At 69.6% G+C, this 12,867-nt stretch overlaps 1 protein-coding gene and 1 long non-coding RNA gene across 2 annotated transcripts in view; both read left to right on the top strand.

Annotated features, from left to right (window-relative positions):
- The window catches only part of LOC132650518 (PAN2-PAN3 deadenylation complex subunit Pan3-like), a 38,036-nt gene extending 28,574 nt beyond the window's left edge, over window positions 1-9,462 (top strand). Inside the window, 7 exon segments of the mRNA XM_060375843.1 lie at window positions 967-1,106; window positions 3,090-3,219; window positions 6,322-6,386; window positions 7,378-7,516; window positions 8,894-8,989; window positions 8,991-9,044; window positions 9,208-9,462. Coding sequence (XP_060231826.1) covers window positions 967-1,106; window positions 3,090-3,219; window positions 6,322-6,386; window positions 7,378-7,516; window positions 8,894-8,989; window positions 8,991-9,044; window positions 9,208-9,462 — 879 coding nt within the window.
- LOC132650517 (uncharacterized) lies at window positions 3,226-4,991 on the top strand. Its single transcript, XR_009588863.1, has 3 exons — window positions 3,226-3,471; window positions 3,815-3,876; window positions 4,904-4,991. It is a non-coding gene; the product is annotated as an uncharacterized LOC132650517 (long non-coding RNA).
- Window positions 9,463-12,867: the final 3,405 nt, after the last annotated feature.

Consider the following 12,867-nt stretch of genomic DNA (forward strand, 5'->3'; position numbering starts at 1 on the left):
GCAAGGGTGAGTGCAGGGGCGAGGGCGGGTGTGTGAGGGCGAGTGTGAGGGCGAGTGTGCAAGGGCGGAGTGCAGGGGCGAGGGGCGGGTGTGTGAGGGCGAGTGTGCAAGGGGTGAGTGCAGGGGCGAGGGCGGGTGTGTGAGGGCGAGTGTGAGGGCGAGTGTGCAAGGGTGAGTGCAGGGGCGCGGGCGGGTGTGTGAGGGCGAGTGTGCAAGGGTGAGTGCAGGGGCGAGGGAGGGTGTGTGAGGGCGAGTGTGCAGGGGTGAGTGTGCAAGGAGTGAGTGCAGGGGCGGGGGCGGGTGTGTGAGGGCGAGTGTGCAAGGGTGAGTGCAGGGCGCGGGCGGGGTGTGTGAGGGCGAGTGTGCAAGGGTGAGTGCAGGGCGCGGGCGGGTGTGCGAGGAGAGCGAGTGTGCAAGGGTGAGTGCAGGGGCGAGGGCGGGTGTGCGAGGGCGAGTGTGCAAGGGTGAGTGCAGGGGCGCGGGCGGGTGTGCGAGGGCGCAGTGTGACGGGCGAGTGTGCAACGGTGAGCGCAGACGCGCGGGCGGGTGTGTGAGGGCGAGTGTGCACGGGTGAGTGCAGGCGCGCGGGCGGGCGTGTGAGGCGCGAGTGTGCACGGGTGAGTGCAGGGCGCGGGCGGGCTGTGTGACCGCGAGTGTGCAAGGCGTGAGTGCAGGGCGCGGGCGGGTGTGTGAGGGCGTGACGTGTGAGGCGCGCGTGTGCAAGAGGACCGAGGGCGCGGGCGGGTGTGCGAGGGCGAGGCGGGCGGGCGTGGGCGACGCGTGACCCCCGCCCCCCGCGCCCCGCGTGACCCGTGACCCCGCGTGACCCGTGACCCCCCGTGACCCCACGCCCCGTGACCCCGACCCCCGCGTGACCCCTGACCCCGCGTGACCCGTGACCCCGCGTGACCCCCGCGTGACCCCTGACCCCGCGTGACCCCGCCCCCGTGACCCCCGACCCCGCAGCAAGCCGACCTGGTGGCGCTGGGGAAGCTGGTGCTCGCGCTCGCGTGCAACTCGGCGCTGGTTGTGCAACGCGACAACGTGCCCCGCGCGCTGGAGCTCGTGAGTCTGCACTACTCGGCCGACCTCAAGAACCTCGTGCTGTGAGTGTGCAAGGGGGTGGGCGTGCAAGGGGTGAGCGTGCAAGAGGGTGGGTGTGCAAGGGGCCCGCACTACTCGGCCGACCTCAAGAACCTCGTGCTGTGAGTGTGCAAGGGGCGGGCGTGCAAGGGGGTGAGTGTGCAAGGGGGGTGTGCGATGGGGTGAGTGTGCAAGGGGTGGGTGTGCAAGGGGGTGAGTGTGCAAGGGGGGTGTGCGATGGGGTGAGTGTGCAAGGGGTGGGTGTGCAGGGGGCCCGCACTACTCGGCCGACCTCAAGAACCTCGTGCTGTGAGTGTGCAAGGGGCGTGCAAGGGGGTGTGCAGGGGGGGTGTGCAAGGGGAGTGTGCAAGGGGTACTCGGCCGACCTCAAGAACCTCGTGCTGTGAGTGTGCAAGGGGTGGGTGTGCAAGGGGTGTGCAAGGGGCCCGCACTACTCGGCCGACCTCAAGAACCTCGTGCTGTGAGTGTGCAAGGGGTGTGCAAGGGGGTGTGCAAGGGTGGGTGTGCAAGGGGTGTGCAAGGGGCCCGCACTACTCGGCCGACCTCAAGAACCTCGTGCTGTGAGTGTGCAAGGGGTGGGCGTGCAAGGGGGTGGGTGTGCAAGGGGGTGTGTGCAGGGGGTGTGCAAGGGGCCCGCACTACTCGGCCGACCTCAAGAACCTCGTGCTGTGAGTGTGCAAGGGGCGTGCAAGGGGGTGAGTGTGCAAGGGGGGTGTGCAAGGGGCCCGCACTACTCGGCCGACCTCAAGAACCTCGTGCTGTGAGTGTGCAAGGGGGGTGGGCGTGCAAGGGGGTGAGTGTGCAAGGGGGTGGGCGTGCAAGGGGCCCGCACTACTCGGCCGACCTCAAGAACCTCGTGCTGTGAGTGTGCAAGGGGGTGGGCGTGCAAGGGGGTGAGTGTGCAAGGGGGTGTGCAAGGGGCCCGCACTACTCGGCCGACCTCAAGAACCTCGTGCTGTGAGTGTGCAAGGGGGTGCAAGGGGGTGTGCAAGGGTGGGTGTGCAAGGGGGTGTGCAAGGGGCCCGCACTACTCGGCCGACCTCAAGAACCTCGTGCTGTGAGTGTGCAAGGGGCGTGCAAGGGGGTGAGGTGTGCAAGAGGGTGTGCAAGGGGGCCGCACTACTCGGCCGACCTCAAGAACCTCGTGCTGTGAGTGTGCAAGGGGTGGGCGTGCAAGGGGGGTGTGCAAGAGGGTGAGTGTGCAAGGGGTGTGCAAGGGGCCCGCACTACTCGGCCGACCTCAAGAACCTCGTGCTGTGAGTGTGCAAGGGGTGGGCGTGCAAGGGGGTGTGCAAGGGGCCTGCACTACTCGGCCGACCTCAAGAACCTCGTGCTGTGAGTGTGCAAGGGGGTGCAAGGGGGTGGGTGTGCAAGGGGCGTGCAAGGGGGGTGTGCAAGGGGCCCGCACTACTCGGCCGACCTCAAGAACCTCGTGCTGTGAGTGTGCAAGGGGCGTGCAAGGGGGTGGGTGTGCAAGTGGGTGGGTGTGCAAGGGGGGTGGGTGTGCAAGGGCGCGGGGGTGCAAGGGGGGAGTGTGCAAGGGGTGAGCGGGGAAGGCGCTCACACTCACTGCTCACACTCGAGCTCACACTCCCCGCAGGTACCTGCTGGCCGAGCCGGGCCGCCCGCGCTCCGTGCTCCCCTCTGCACACTCTTGCACACCCCGTCTTGCACGCGCAGGTACCTGCTGGCCGAGCCGGGCCGCCCGCGCTCCGTGCTCCCTTGCACACTCTTGCACACTCTTGCACGCGCAGGTACCTGCTGGCCGAGCCGGGCCGCCCGCGCTCCGTGCTCCCTTGCACACTCTTGCACACCCGTCTTGCACGCGCAGGTACCTGCTGGCCGAGCCGGGCCGCCCGCGCTCCGTGCTCCCTTGCACACTCTTGCACACCCGTCTTGCACGCGCAGGTACCTGCTGGCCGAGCCGGGCCGCCCGCGCTCCGTGCTCCCTTGCACACTCTTGCACACCCGTCTTGCACGCGCAGGTACCTGCTGGCCGAGCCGGGCCGCCCGCGCTCCGTGCATGACATCATGCCCATGATCGGCGCCCGCTTCTACACGCAGCTCGACGCCGCGCAGATGCGCAGTGACGTCATCGAGGAGGACCTGGCCAAGGTGGGCGGGTGTGCAAGAGTGGGCGTGCAAGTGGGCGTGCAAGAGCGTGAGTGTGCGAATGCATGAGTGTGCAAGAGCGCGAGCGTGCAAGGGCGGGAGCGCAGGTGCGCAGGGACGTCATCGAGGAGGACCTGGCCATGGGGGCGGGGGGAGTGTGCAGGATCGTGAGTGTGCAAGAGCGCGTGAGTGTGCAAGGGCGTGAGTGTGCAAGAGCACGTGAGTGTGCAAGGGGGAGTGTGCAAGAGCACGCGAGTGTGAGCAGCGCGAGTGTGCAAGGGGGAGTGTGCGAGCACGCGAGTGTGCAAGGGGAGTGTGCGAGCACGCGAGTGTGCAAGGGGTAGTGAGAGCACGCGAGTGTGCAAGGGGGAGTGTGAGAGCACGCGAGTGTGCAAGGGGGAGTGTGAGAGCACGCGAGTGTGCAAGGGGAGTGTGAGAGCACGCGAGTGTGCAAGGGGGAGTGTGCAAGAGCACGCGAGTGTGCAAGGGGGAGTGTGAGAGCACGCGAGTGTGCAAGGGGAGTGTGAGAGCACGCGAGTGTGCAAGGGGGAGTGTGCGAGCACGCGAGGTGTGCAAGGGGAGTGTGAGAGCACGCGAGGTGTGCAAGGGGGAGTGTGCGAGCACGCGAGTGTGCAAGGGGGAGTGTGCGAGAGCACGCGAGTGTGCAAGGGGAGTGTGCAAGAGCACACAGAGTGTGAGAGCACGCGAGTGTGCAAGGGGGAGTGTGCGAGAGCACGCGAGTGTGAGAGCACGCGAGTGTGCGGGGAGTGTGCGAGAGCACGCGAGTGTGAGAGCACGCGAGTGTGCAAGGGGGAGTGTGCAAGAGCACGCGAGTGTGCAAGGGGAGTGTGCGAGAGCACGCGAGTGTGCAAGGGGAGTGTGCGAGAGCACGCGAGTGTGCAAGGGGGAGTGTGCGAGAGCACGCGAGTGTGCAAGGGGAGTGTGCAAGGGGGAGTGTGAGAGCACGCGAGTGTGCAAGGGGGAGTGTGAGAGCACGCGAGTGTGCAAGGGGGAGTGTGAGAGCACGCGAGTGTGCAAGGGGGAGTGTGCAAGGCACGCGAGTGTGCAAGGGGGGAGTGTGAGAGCACGCGAGTGTGCAAGGGGAGTGTGCGAGCACGCGAGTGTGCAAGGGGAGTGTGCGGGAGCACACGGGGTGTGAGCACGCGAGTGTGCAAGGGGGAGTGTGCGAGAGCACGCGAGTGTGAGAGCACGCGAGTGTGCAAGGGGAGTGTGCAAGAGCACACAAGTGTGAGAGCACGCGAGTGTGCAAGGGGAGTGTGCGAGAGCACGCGAGTGTGAGAGCACGCGAGTGTGCAAGGGGAGTGTGCGAGAGCACGCGAGTGTGAGAGCACGCGAGTGTGCAAGGGGAGTGTGCAAGAGCACGCGAGTGTGCAAGGGGAGTGTGCGAGAGCACGCGAGTGTGCAAGGGGAGTGTGCGAGAGCACGCGAGTGTGCAAGGGGGAGTGTGAGAGCACGCGAGGTGTGCAAGGGGGAGTGCGAGAGCACGCGAGTGTGCAGGAGGGGGAGCACGCGAGTGTGCAAGGGGGAGTGTGCGAGAGCACGCGAGTGTGCAAGGGGTGTGCGAGAGCACGCGAGTGTGCAAGGGGGAGTGCGAGAGCACGCGAGTGTGCAAGGGGAGTGTGCGAGAGCACGCGAGTGTGCAAGGGGGAGTGTGCGAGCACGCGAGGTGTGAGAGCACGTGAGTGTGCAAGGGCGTGAGTGTGCGAGAGCACGCGAGTGTGCAAGGGGGAGTGTGCGAGAGCACGCGAGTGTGCAAGGGGAGTGTGCGAGAGCACGCGAGTGTGAGCGTGTGTGAGCACGCGAGTGTGAGAGCGCGTGTGAGCGTGTACACATGTGCGTGTCTGCGTGTGCCAGTGTGTGTCTACGTCTGTACGTGTGTCCTCGCGTGACTGTGTGCGAGTCTGTGTCCGCGTGTCTGTGTGTCCTCGCGTGACTGTGTGTGTCTGTCTGCGTGTGTCTGCGTGTGTCTCCGTGTCTGTCTGCGTGTGTCTCCGTGTGTCTCCGTGTCTCCTTGTGTCTCCGTGTGTCTCCGTGTGTCTCCGTGTCTGTGTCTCCGTGTCTGTGTCTCCGTGTGTCTCCGTGTCTGTGTCTCCGTGTGTCTCCGTGTGTCTCCGTGTCTGTGTCTCCGTGTGTCTCCGTGTGTCTCCGTGTGTCTCCGTGTGTCTCCGTGTGTCTCCGTGTCTGTGTCTCCGTGTCTGTGTCTCCGTGTGTCTCCGCGTGTCTCCGCGTGTCTCCGTGTGTCTCCGTGTGTCTCCGTGTGTCTCCGTGTGTCTCCGTGTGTCTCCGTGTGTCTCCGTGTGTCCCCGTGTGTCTCCGTGTGTCTCCGTGTGTCTCCGTGTGTCTCCGTGTCTGTGTCTCCGTGTGTCTCCGTGTGTCTCCGTGTGTCTCCGTGTGTCTCCGTGTGTCTCCGTGTCTGTGTCTCCGTGTGTCTCCGTGTGTCTCCGTGTCTGTGTCTCCGTGTGTCTCCGTGTGTCTCCGTGTGTCTGCGTGTGTCTCCGTGTCTGTGTCTCCGTGTGTCTCCTTGTCTGTGTCTCCGTGTGTCTCCGTGTGTCTCCGTGTGTCTCCGTGTCTGTGTCTCCGTGTGTCTCCTTGTCTGTGTCTCCGTGTGTCCCCGTGTGTCCCCGTGTGTCCCCGTGTGTCTCCGTGTGTCTCCGTGTGTCTCCGTGTGTCTCCGTGTGTCTCCGTGTGTCTCCGTGTCTGTGTCTCCGTGTCTGTGTCTCCGTGTGTCTCCGTGTGTCTCCGTGTCTGTGTCTCCGTGTGTCTCCGTGTGTCTCCGTGTGTCTCCGTGTCTGTGTCTCCGTGTGTCTCCGTGTCTGTGTCTCCGTGTGTCTGTGCGTGTCTGCATGTCTGTGAGTCCTCGTGTCCCCGCGTGTCCTCGTGTGTCCTCGCGTGTCTGCGTGTCTGTGTGTCTGCGTGTGTCCTCACATGTCTGCGTGTCTGAGTCTGTGTGTCCCCGCGTGTCCTCGCGTGTCCGCGCGTGTCTGACGGTGTCCTCGCGTGTCCCCGCGTGTCGCGCGTGTCCCGCGTGTCGGGACGCCGTGGCCGCCCGCGGTGCTCCCGCCCCGCCCACGCGTGTCCCCGCAGGAGGTGCAGAACGGGCGTCTGTTCCGGCTGCTGGCGAAGCTGGGGACCATCAACGAGCGGCCAGAGTGAGTGCGGACACGCGTGTCCCGGGGCGGGGCGGGGGCCCGTGGGGCGGGGGCGGGCGGGGGGCCCGCGTGGCGTGGGCGGGGCGGGGCGGGGGCCCGCGTGGCGTGGGCGGGGGCGTGGGCGGGAGAGCAGGGCCGGGCGGGCCTTCACGCGTGTCTGCGGCCCGGGTGTGCGCCGCGCCCTCGTGTGAGCGCGTGTTCGTGGGCGCGGCGGCCCCACGCGAGCCTCTGAGCGGGACAGTCGGCGGGGAGGCCGTGGGCGGCGTGGCTGGGCGTGTTCTGGCGTGTGCTGGTGTGTTAGCGTGTGCTGGCGTGTTCTGGCGTGTGTTAGCGTGTGCTGGCGTGTGTTGGCGTGTGCTGGCGTGGGCGCCCCGTCACGCGTGTCCGCGCCCGCAGGTTCCAGAAGGACCCCGCGTGTGAGCGTGTGGTGAGCGTGTGTGAGTAGCATGTGTGTCTGGTGGCGTGTGCTGGCGTGTGTCAGCGTGTGTTGGCGGTGTGCTGGCGTGGGCGCCCCGTCACGCGTGTCCGCGCCCGCAGGTTCCAGAAGGACCCCGCGTGGGCCGAGACGGGCGCCCGGCGTGTGCTGGCGTGTGCTGGCGTGTGTTAGCGTGTGCTGGCGTGTATTAGCGTGTTCTGGCGTGTCTTGGCGTGGGCGCCCCGTCACGCGTATCCGCGCCCGCAGGTTCCAGAAGGACCCCGCGTGGGCCGAGACGGGCGCCCGAGCGTGTGCTGGCGTGTGTTGGCGTGTGCTGGCGTGTGTTAGCGTGTGGTGGCGTGTTTTAGCATGTGCGCTGGCGTGGGCGCCCGTCACGCGTGTCCGCGCCCGCAGGTTCCAGAAGGACCCCGCGTGGGCCGAGACGGGCGCCCGAGCGTGTCGGGCGTGTACTGGCGTGTTCTGGCGTGAGCATGTCAGGCGTGTGCTGGCGTGTGGTGGCGTGTTTTAGCATGTGCGCTGGCGTGGGCGCCCCGTCACGCGTGTCCGCGCCCGCAGGTTCCAGAAGGACCCCGCGTGGGCCGAGACGGGCGACCGCTACCTGCTGAAGCTCTTCCGCGACCACCTGTTCCACCAGGTCACGGCCGCGGGGGCCCCGTGGATCGACCTCAGCCACATCGTGTCGTGCCTCAACAAGGTGGGGGCGGGGCCGGGGGCGGGGACGCGGCAGGGGCGGGGTCACGGGGGGAGGGCGGGGTCACGGGGGGAGGGGCGGGGTCACGGGGGACGGGTCGGGAGGGCGGGGTCACGGGGACGGGGTCACGGGGGCGGGGTCACGGGGCGGGGGAGGGCGGGGTCACGGGGGCGGGGTCACGGCGGGCCGGGCGGGGTCACGGCGGGGGCGGGGTCACGGCGAGCCCCCCACACGCGTGCAAGGCGTGTGCGCGGCCCGGGGGGGGAGCCCGTCCCGGCCCCGGCCCGAGTGTGGCCTCCCCCGTCCACACGTGTCCCCGCCCCACGCCCCCCTGCCCCCGCGTGTCCTCCTGTTCCCTGCGTGTCCTCCCTGCCCCCAGCCCACGCACACCCTGGCCCCCGCGTGTCCGGGTCCCTCACGTGTTCCCTCTCTGACCCCCGTGTCTCCCCCCCGACCCACGCGTGACCCCCGCGTGTTCCCCAGTGTCCCCCGCGTGTCCTCATGCCCCACGTGTGTCCCCCCCGCAGCTGGACGCGGGTGTGCCGGGGCGCATCAGCCTGGCGTGTTCCCCCGTGTCCCCCCGCGTCCTGTGTCCCCCCGCCCCACGCGTGTCTTCCGCGTTTCCCCGCCCCGAGCGTGTTCCCCCATGTCCCGTGTCCCCGCCCCTGGCGTGTCCCCGCGCGTCCTCATGCCCACGCGTGTCCCCCCCGCAGCTGGACGCGGGCGTGCCGGAGCGCATTAGCCTGGCGTGTCCCCGCGTGTCCCCCATCCCACGTGTGTCCCCCCGTGTCCTGTGTCCCCCGCGTCCCCCCGTGTCCTCATGCCCACGCGTGTCCCCCCGCGTCCCCGCGCATCCTCATGCCCACGCGTGTCCCTCGCGTGTCCCCCCTTGTCCCCGCGTGTCCTCTTGCCCACGCGTGTCCCTCGCGTGTTCCCCCGTGTCCCCGCGCGTCCTCATGCCCACGCGTGTCCCCCTTGTCCCCGCGTGTCCTCATGCCCACGCGTGTCCCTCGCGTGTTCCCCCGTGTCCCCGCGCGTCCTCATGCCCACGCGTGTCCCCCTTGTCCCCGTGTGTCCTCATGCCCACACATGTCCCTCGTGTGTCCCCCCGTGTCCCCGCGCGTCCTCATGCCCACGCGTGTCCCTGCGCGTCCTCTGCCCACGCGTGTCCCCGCGTGTCCTCATGCCCACACATGTCCCTCGTGTGTCCCCCCGTGTCCCCGCGCGTCCTCATGCCCACGCGTGTCCCCGCGCGTCCTCATGCCCACGCGTGTCCCTCACGTGTTCCCCCGTGTCCCCGCGCGTCCTCATGCCCACGCGTGTCCCTCGCGTGTCCCCCCGTGTCCCCGCGCGTCCTCATGCCCACGCGTGTCCCCGCAGCTGGACGCGGGCGTGCCGGAGCGCATCAGCCTGTCCTCGCGCGACGCCAAGAGCGTCCTCGTGGTGACCTACGGCGACCTCAAGCGCTGCTTCGAGGAACACGTTCCAGGAGCTGCTGGCCGCGGGCGCCGCCGAGTGCGCGCGGACACGCGTGGGCGGGGCGGGGGCGCGCGCGGGGCCGGGACGCCCCTGGGCGAGAAGACACGCGGGGGACACGCGTGGGCGCGGACACGCCCCCCAGCACGCCCGGCCGTGACCCGGCCCGGCCCCCTCGGGCTCCCCCACGCGTGTTCCCGCCCACGTGACGTGTAAAGACTCTCCGACCCCTGACCCCGGCGTCCGCTCGCTCACTGAGGCGGGGCCCACGCGCGCCCCGCGCCGCCCGGGACCCCGAGCGCCTCCCGCGCCCGCCGGGGACGCGGGCGGGCGAACACGGACCCCCCGTCCACGCCACGCGTGACCGCGGCCCCACGCGTGTGCCAGACCCGGCCAGCGAGGACGCGACCTGCGGGAGACGGCGACGAGGTCAAGCCGTGTCTGCTCCCACCGTCTGCCCGCGCCACGCGTGACCGCGGCCACACGCGTGTGCGACACGCGTGTCTGCGGTCTCGGCGACGCACGGCCTCCTCCTCCCTCCCAGCCTGCAGCGGGGCGGGCGTCGCGCTCGGGACACACCCACGCGTGCCCTCCCCACACGCGTGAACCCCGCAATGGATTCTTCTCGTGATCGGGACCCCAGGACGCACACGCGTGAGGTGTTTCAGGGCCGTGACCCACGCGCGCAGCCGCCATTTCCTACGTTTTCCCACGAATCGTGTCTCCTGTACGCGGGACACGCGTGTCGGGCACAAGCACGGAGCGTGCGACGGGACCAGCGCGGCCCACGCCACGCGTGGGGCGCACGCGCCCGCGCCGACCGGCGAGCCGCCGGGCGCCCCGGGTGGGCGCGTGCGCCGGGGGTCACGCGTGTGCCCGGGTCACGCGTGTGACACGACTCGCCGGCACGGGCGGGTCTCGGCTCTTTTGTATTTATTTTTCACGTTCGCGGGGCCCCACGCGCGAGCCCGGCCGGGGAGCCCCTCCCCGCCCCCACGCGTGTCCGCCCCGCGGGTCAGCGCGATTTTTTAATAAAGAATTGCACACGCGGCCCGGAGTGTTCGCACGCGCGTGGGGGGGAGGCAGTGCTGGGGGCGCACACGCGTGTTTGTGCGTGTGAGCACACGTGTTTGCCTTAGCGTGTACTCGAGCACGCGTGAGAGCTCGTGTGGGTGTTCTCGCACGCGTGTGCGTGGCTGCGAGCACGGGTGCGCGTGGACGGCCCCGGGGGACAGGGCGGCCCCGCCCACGCGGACACCCGCCCACCGACCACGCGACACGCAGGGTCACGCCCGCGGGGAGGGTCGCGGACGCGTGTGCACACGCGGGAGCGGGCGGCGGCGAGGCCGGGCCGGGGACACGCGTGGGGAAGGCGAGCGCGAGCGTGTGACCACGTGAGTACACGCGTGCGTGTGTCGGGGTGAGCGGGTGGGAACCCGACTCCTCCCCGGGTCACGCGTGTGCACACGCCCACGGGGACCCACGGGCACAGCGTGTCCTCGGCGTGAACCTCTTCGACTGGGGAGACACGGAGGGAACACGGGGCCGCGTGGGACGACGCCCCGGAGCTGCCGTGCGTGGACGCACACGCGTGTTCGTGCCCCCGGGGCCTCCCAACCCCCCACGGCGCCCGCGGAGGTTCGTTTCGCTCCGTCTCCGTGACGATAGTTTATTTCACACAGGTCAGCGCGGTCCATTCCCACGCGCGACACAGCGACACGCGTGTGCGAGGCGGGCGCCTGGCGGCCGGGACCGAGGCCGCCCACGCCGCGGGGACCCGCCCTCCCCCGTCTGCGCACGCCCCAGGTGCCCACGCGTGTCCGCGGGTGTCGCTCACGGCCCCGTCCCACGCGCGCACACATGCTCCCACGCTGTCACACGCTTGCACACAGTCACACGCTCATTCACGCACTCACACTAACGCTCCCGCCCACTCGCGCGCGCACACGCGTGTTCGGTGCGTGAAGGTCGCGCTCGCCGCTCGCAGCCGCGTCGCTTCCTCCTCGGGGACAGGTGTGCGGGACCCAAGATGGCGCCCGGGTCCCCGCCCACGCGTGTCCGTCCTCGGCCCCGGGGCCACGCGTGTCCTTCCTCGGTCCCGGCCCACGCGTGTCTGTCCTCGGCGCGTGTCCGTCCTCAGCCACGGGGTCACGCGTGTCTGTCCTCAGTCCGGGCCACGTGTGTCCATCCTAGGCGCGTGTCCGTCCTCGGCCCCGGGGTCACGCGTGTTCGTCCTCAACGTGTGTCCGTCCTCAGTCCCGGCCCACGCATGCTTGTCCTCAGTCCCGGGGCCACGCGTGTCCGTCCTCAACGCGTGTCCATCCTCGGCGCGTGTCCGTCCTCGATCCCGGGGCCACGCGTGTCCGTCCTCGGCCTCTCGCACACTCAGGCCCCGAAGTCGGTGAGAGGAGGCCGGGGCGGCGCGTGTGCGTGTGCGCGTGGCCGTGGACACTCGCCGAGGGTGGGCGGAGATTGCTGGACACGCGTGTGCCCGCGTGGACCCGTGTGCGCTCTCCGAGCGTGGGGCTGGACACGCGTGTGCCCGCGTGGACGTGTGACTCTGCGAGCGTGGGGCTGGACACGCGTGTGCCCGCGTGGACGTGTGACTCTGCGAGCGTGGGGCTGGACACGCGTGTGCCCGCGTGGACGTGTGACTCTGCGAGCGTGGGGCTGGACACGCGTGTGCCCGCGTGGACGTGTGACTGCGAGTGTGGGGCTGGACACGCGTGTGCCCGCGTGGACGTGTGACTCTGCGAGCGTGGGGCTGGACACGCGTGTGCCCGCGTGGACGTGTGACTGCGAGCGTGGGGCTGGACACGCGTGTGCCCGCGTGGACGTGTGACTCTGCGAGCGTGGGGCTGGACACGCGTGTGCCCGCGTGGACGTGTGACTCTGCGAGCGTGGGGCTGGACACGCGTGTGCCCGCGTGGACGTGTGACTCTGCGAGCGTGGGGCTGGACACGCGTGTGCCCGCGTGGAAGTTTGCACACGTGCTCGGGCGGGAACTCACACTCGCGTGGGCGGGTCGGGGGAGGGGAGGCGCGCGGTGGCTCCACGCGTGGGACTCGCACAGCTGTCACTGACGCGTGGGGCCACGAGTCCGGGGGACACGCGTGTGCGCGGCTCTTGCGCTCCGGCCGTCCCGCCCCCGCGGCGAGCGCGGACACGCGTGGGAGCCGTGTCCGCGGGGTCCACCCGGTCACGCCTGCCGCGGGGCCCGCCCACGCGGGGCCCGGCGCACGCGGACGGCGGAGACACGCGTGTTTGTGGCCACGTGGACGGCCGAGGCGGGGCGGGGGGTCGGGGCGGGGCGTGTCCCCGCGGGTCCCGGGGACACGCGTGTTTCTGGCGCGGCGGTGGCGACCGGGAGCCGCGGCGGCGAGCGCGAGGGCGTCGGGTCCTTGTCCTCCGTGACGGGGCGGCGCGTGGGCTCGTGGGGGCCGTCGGGGCCGTCTGGGGGAGGGGAGGGCGTGAGCGTGAGCCCGAGAGCGTGACGTGATCTTGCGTGACCATGTGTGTCCGTGACCGTGCGTGACCATGTGTGTCTGTGACCGTGTGTGACCGTGACCATGCGTGTCCGTGACCGAATTTTCGTGACCATGTGTGACCATGTCTGTCTGTGACCATGTGAGCGTGACCATGTGTGACTGTGACCATGCGTGTCCGTGACCATGTGTGTCTGTGACCATGCGTGACCGTGACGGGACGTGACCATGTATGTCCGTTACCGAGTGTTCGTGACCATGTGTGACCATGTCTGTCCGTGACCATGCGTGACCGTGACCATGTGAGCGTGACCATGCGTGACCGTGACCGTGTGTGTCCGTGACCATGTGTGTCCGTGACCATGTCTGTCCGTGACCATGTGTGACCGTGAC

This window comes from Meriones unguiculatus, assembly GCF_030254825.1.
Source record: "Meriones unguiculatus strain TT.TT164.6M chromosome 13 unlocalized genomic scaffold, Bangor_MerUng_6.1 Chr13_unordered_Contig_107, whole genome shotgun sequence".
Classification (NCBI taxonomy): Eukaryota; Metazoa; Chordata; class Mammalia; order Rodentia; family Muridae; genus Meriones; species Meriones unguiculatus.